Here is a 6000-nt window from a genome sequence, read left to right on the forward strand (position 1 = left end):
ACCAAAGTAATTTAGACTTCTATTTGTTATTGAACAGACTTTAAAAAATAAGTTTTAGTTGTTATCACAAAATTTGCGCTGGGAGTGGGTATAGTAACGGGTTTTCTTTACTTTGATTTGTTTAAAACATTGTGCTAAATTTGAATCTATGCATAGCTTTACACTACAGGTTTTTTCTGCATGAATAAAAAAACCCAGCCTTCAACTAGCTGTAATATTTTTCATTTTTGTTACTTGCTTTTGTGTCAGTTATTCTGGGCAAAGTGGATCCTGAAGTGACAGATAATTAAACAAAAAGTCAATTACATTATACTTTTTTTCGGTTTCAGGTGGTAACTCTTGCTGTTTTAACCACGCTGTGAATGAACTGCGCCCTGTACGATAGTTTTAACTTTTGGATTAATAGTAGTAGTACAGATGCACAGACTAACATTTTTGTATAGGGTACTACCTCTGAACGTTCATCAAAATAAACCTCTTCAGTTAACAGTGTTCCATCTGCTTTTTTTGTGCTTTGGCGTACTCTGGCCCTCATGATACAGAGGTGTCTTTGGGTGACAGGTTTGCACATCACTGATGAAGAAAAGAAAGCAGGTCTGTTCAGCATTCCCTCTTTCCATTTAAAAGTCTCATGCCGTGACGCTCAGCAGTGGCTGGCTTGCACCCCCAAGTGAGACGGAAGGAGCTGTGCCGCGGGGGGCTTGCGCAGATTCCTGTGCGTAAATTGCCGTTTTGTTGTTGCTTTTCAGCTTTCGGGTCCAAATAGAGAAGAGGATGGACCGTGAAACCAGGAACGAATTGGAAAGAAGTGCCACTTAGTATGGCATATGGCGCGTTTGGAGAGGAGAAAGTTGACACCAACAAATTGACTTTTTCCTACCCATGTCAAAGTCTTATTTACCACACACGATGCCAGGCAGATCAAAATTTGTATATTCTAATTCATGTAAGAGTAAAAAATGAGCTTTTAAAAAAACGCTTTAAACAAAGAAAATTCAGACCTTTGGATGATTCAGCACAGACCAAGCCCTGATCTATATACGAAAACAATACCACTTTGTAGTATTTCTGTTAAGGTTTCATTTCTTTTATACAAGACATGGAGCGAGAAAAATCAGAGAAACGCCCCAGGTTTTTAGCCTGTTGCTTTCAATTTTACACATTGCTCCAACCTAAAACGGGTTTCCCCCCTGAACTAAAACAAAGCACAATCAAAAATGAATTTAGTTTAACTGGCTCTGAATGTTGCTTAAATTAAGGTAAAAAAGTATTTCACCTGTTGCATATTGTTTTGTGATAAAATTGATAGTTTTGGTGCTGAAACAAAATCGACGCATTTTGTGACTATTTTTAAACGTATCTGTTCAAAGTTTACCAATTCTTGAGGCAATTCTTGAGGTCTCACGAGGTTCAAATCTGTCACATCTGGACAACTTTCAAAAGCTTCAAATAAAGAGCTTGTTTGAAGCTGTACAAAATCCGATGCTTGTTTGTCTTTTGCTTATTTTTCTCAACATCATTTGTTGCCACAAATGTAACCCTGGTGTGTTTTTATTTTTTGACTTTGTATTGTTTTATTCTCCCGTTTCTTCAACCAAATGTGCCGTTTTAAGTCGCTTAGATGACTGTTTTACGCACGACTAGAGACAGTGCGCCCAAGGCAGCTTCCTTATTCTCATTCAAATCTGGACCCGCTCGTTCAGAGTAAATGGCAGATGTTTTGCAATTCAAGGCGCATCACTACCCATGCGCTTTAGTCCTCAACAAAAGCACGCTCCTTTTGTTAGACTCCCACGTCTCTCAGTTCGGAGTCGAACAAAGGATTCATCCTCCAGCGAGTTATAAAGTTACTTTCCAGCCAGTTCATTTCGGCCCTTGAGAAAACCTTAAGCGATGTTAATGTGCGCCTCTGCTCCTTTCATGCGCTAACCCCGGCACACAGACAAACAGCGGCCATTGTGCTCCAAAACCAAAGTAAGAAGTCTTTAAATAACCCGAAGTGCAGTCTATAGAAATTCATGACATTATTCCTATTTGATGTTTAATCAGAGCGACGTCGAGGCGACCGTCGCGTGTCTTTGAGGCGCACCACGACAACATTTCTGCTACTTTTGTGCACCTGCGCGTACCTGGTAGTTTGTAACTGAGGCCTATCGCGAACGCATTGTGTTCTTTGGCCACACCAGAGCTCCGTTGAGTGCAACTGAATGGAAGGCGGTTAATCGATTTGCTCCGCTCATGGTGAGCCAAATTATAGCTCTGGTGTTTGCATATTAACAAGCTGAGCTCAAACGCGTCACGGGCACATAATGCCCGTATAAATAAACCGACTGAACACCGAAAATACAATCAAATAAAGCCTCAATATGGATCTCGTTAAGCCCCATAAGTTTACAGAGTTCTTGACATATATTATACATTGGAAAATCCCTTGATATTTGAGAGGAACATCTGGATGTTTGACCAGATTACACGTTTTCCGTGTTCGCCTGTCCATTTGCTTGCAAATGCGTCCATTTCCTCTTAGAGATAAATGAGTTTATTGCAGTAATTGTATAATTGCCTCACTAATTGTTGTTAACACGTTTCCCAACGGCCCAATTACCACAACAGCACTGCCGGGTACCCTCCGGCAGGAGTCCAGCACAAAGGTCCGGCTGGGTTAATGAATGACCCTAAGGCTGAAGAGGGAAAGTGGGGAAATTTGCGCGCTCTCCTTCAGAAAGATACACTTAACTTGTATTTTGATGGGGCTCGCCTTTTTTATCTCCATTCAAGGCGCACAAGCCTCTTGCTGTGCTTTTCTTGAGAGAGAGAGGATGGGATAAGACGTCCTGGCAGGAGTGAGGCGGCTGTCCCATTCACTCTTGACATCCCTTACTTTCTCTCTGCAAAACTGCTGTTAATGATTTCTTTCATCCTGAAGGAAAGAAGCGGCGCTAATTGAAATTATAGCGACTAATCGGCGGTGAAATTTCTCCTGTCGTGCAGAATAGCGTGGCAGGCTACGATTCCACGCTGACATCAACCCTCCACAGTCATCCGCGCCACAACTGAGCGTGAAAAGAGCAGCTAATGTGGTGCACAAACGGGACAAAAGGCGACAGAAAGAGCAGTCACGTCTAGGCATCAGGCACAGATTTCATACCGTTTCAATTCTCCTGCGCAGCATCTTAAACATGGCAATTTTTCGGTAGTTACGCAATTAGTGTTTTTAGAACACAAGCATGACGCGTGCGTGAAAGGCTCCACGGAGACTGGTATTAAAAGCGTGTTAAATACATTTAGTATTAATATGCGTTGACATTAAAATGAAGCCAAAACAAATAAAAAAAACACTAAATTGATAAATATGATCAAATCTATCTTTATTTAATAAATTTTCCTTAATTTTCTCAAGTGATTTGTAGACACACTCAAAAGTAAAGAGAAATACAAAAAAACTTATATGTAACTGTATTTTGATTCTATGTATTTATTTTTGCTAATGTTTACTTTTTGTTATTTATGTTTTTGTCAAACTAGTGTAAATAAACGATTTCTTCGTTTTACAACTTGGAAAACCAAATTACTTTTGTAATTTATGGCACATTAGCAAATTTTTTAATTCAAGAAATCCTATGAACAACACAAATTTTATATATATATAGGTTTTTTTTGCCATTTTTCAAATCGATAATCAGGAGCAGAGAGCATTTTTATTTAAACCCCCTTTGAGATATATATTTTTTATTCTGTGGACACAAGATGCGCGGAGTGAGCCTCAAAGTCACTTTATTGTTTCTGCTGCTTTTGACTTTCCCAAGTCTTAACTCTTTTCAGGGGGAAGTGTGGAAAATCAGGAGGCGCGGGACCAGGGACAGGGGGCGGCCCTCAATTCTCCTCGGTGCCTCACTGAGCTCGCTGTGAAGACAAAAAGTGGTGGCGCACAAAAGCAAAGGAATCCCAAAGGCGTAAAAGATGTTTGAAAAACATTTCAACTTTTCCGAAAATGCTTATTTTTTTCCATTTTTGGCATATTTTTATGTATTTATTTGATGAAGTCAACACAATTTTTTACCAAGATGCAGATGCAGAAAGTTGAACCACCGGCCCCCAGAAAATTGAAAGGCTGTGGAGACATGAGGAGAATTACCACGGTGCTGCCTTCGACCTGGTGGCGTGAAACTCACTTAGAAAAGATTAAATAAGCGAATCAGAAGAGCCCACGACGCACAGAACCACCACAACGGAGAGTTTTACGCTTCTCTTGAGGTCTCAGTGCCCCACACGTTGACCGCTGTCTTAGGCTCCCATCATGGGTGCGCTGTACAACTAATTCATGTAAAGGCAGTACAAGCACGTTTTCTTATTCAGAAACACACATCCAAATGTAGGGCTAAATTGACAGAAATTTTGAAATAAGTAATAAAACAAAGTGATAAAATATCCTGGAATTTAAACTATATCCATTAAAATATGAGCTTTCTGGCAGTAAAACGACGCGATAAAGCTCATTAAAGCGCAGCAGACAGGCGGCCCTCTTTGCATTGAGATGTTAAGTGGGTGTCTCTATATAAGTCCACTCGGGGCCAGCCAGCTCCCTCATTTCGGTGGCAAAGGAGCTTAACTTTAAGAAACCCCCTCCCAGAAGAAACCAGGATGGTAGCGTCAGCAGACTGTGTGGGAAAACCTAAACCCCCCAACAAGGTTTGCAAAAACAGTTGGAGAAAATTATTTGCAACATTGGATGGGGATGGTCAGTGGACTTCTCTCTTGTGCAGGTGTCGAAACCCCTAATGGAGAAGAAGCGGAGAGCTCGGATTAACCAGTGTTTGGATGAGTTGAAGTTTCTCCTGGAGAATTATTACAGCAGCAGCGTGAGTATGCAGCGACAAAAATGGCAAACCTCTTCCACATATATTTGCTTATTTTGGACACTTTATGGATAAAACGTGGTTGTTGTGAGAGGAAAAACCTGACTGAAGTAAACATTTCACATAGATCCGAAAGCGCAAACTGGAAAAGGCCGACATTCTGGAGCTCACAGTGAAACATCTGAGGAACCTCCAGAAGATCCAGAGCTGTAAGTTCCCCTTATTTTCCTATTAAGTCAGGAATTACAGAAAAGCTTTGTCTGATCAGATTTAACGCTTCATTTCTTGAACAAATCTTGACGGATTTTAGGCGCTGTGGCTTCCGATTGTCCTGAATACCAAACCGGATACCGTAGCTGCTTAGCAAACGTCAATCAGTTCCTGATTACCCCCGACAACATGAACCGAAGCGGGCGTTGGATGCTGTCACAGCTGTCCCACAAACTGTGCCGCTCCCTGAGGAAGGGGGAAGCCTCCAGCACCTTGGACAGCGCCGCGCGGCTGGCTGAGGCACAGATGGAGACGCGGAAATGTCTGCCAGCATCAACCCAAACAGAGGAGGGCATCAGCCCCGACCAAGGAAAGAACCCACACAGCGCAAGCTCGGCCCCATCAAGTCAAGACTCAAAGCAATCAGAGCCTAAGAAACCTCACATTTCTGCAGCGCAAAGACAGAACACCAGCGTCTCCTTTCACCAAGACTTCGACTGCGTCATCAGACAGGACATGAAAGCTGCAAACGCGGCGAGCAGCGTGTGGCGGCCCTGGTAGAACATAATCTGAGTCACATCCCACTGAATGTTGATGATTGCACTGTACAGTAGTAGATCTTGACTGTGTGTTAATTAGAGATATGTCTTTTAACAATAAAAGCAATGCAAGAGGGATTGTGTTAAAGTGATGCAGTTTTTCAGGAGGAGGCCAAGGTGCTCCATAAACATTTTGTTGGCAAAAGTCAAAAAGTTTTTCTAATTTCTCTGTTGAACACGAACATTTTTTAGCAAAACATTTGGGAAGTCGCTCCTCCAGTCTGTTTACCGCAAACAAGTTTGGAACAGTTACAAAGTCACGACCAGTTTTTGTTTTCAGAGACGTTTTTCGGAGCCATGTGGTCCGAAACTGATTATGCCCCCTGAAAGTTTAA

The 6000-nt window shown here is 41.8% G+C and overlaps 1 protein-coding gene across 1 annotated transcript; it reads left to right on the forward strand.

The window, feature by feature from the left end:
* Positions 1–4512: 4512 nt before the first annotated feature.
* her3 (hairy-related 3) lies at positions 4513–5763 on the forward strand. The gene is made up of 4 exons (XM_004070637.5): positions 4513–4689; positions 4764–4859; positions 4984–5065; positions 5167–5763. Exons 1-4 carry the CDS (start codon positions 4642–4644, stop codon positions 5625–5627), a joined length of 687 nt encoding a protein of 228 aa, XP_004070685.1. The 5' UTR covers positions 4513–4641; the 3' UTR covers positions 5628–5763.
* The last annotated feature ends 237 nt before the right edge of the window (positions 5764–6000 follow it).

The sequence above is a fragment of the Oryzias latipes genome, chromosome 7 (assembly GCF_053564925.1).
Source record: "Oryzias latipes strain Hd-rR chromosome 7, Olatipes_Hd-rR_3.1".
NCBI lineage: Eukaryota > Metazoa > Chordata > Actinopteri > Beloniformes > Adrianichthyidae > Oryzias > Oryzias latipes.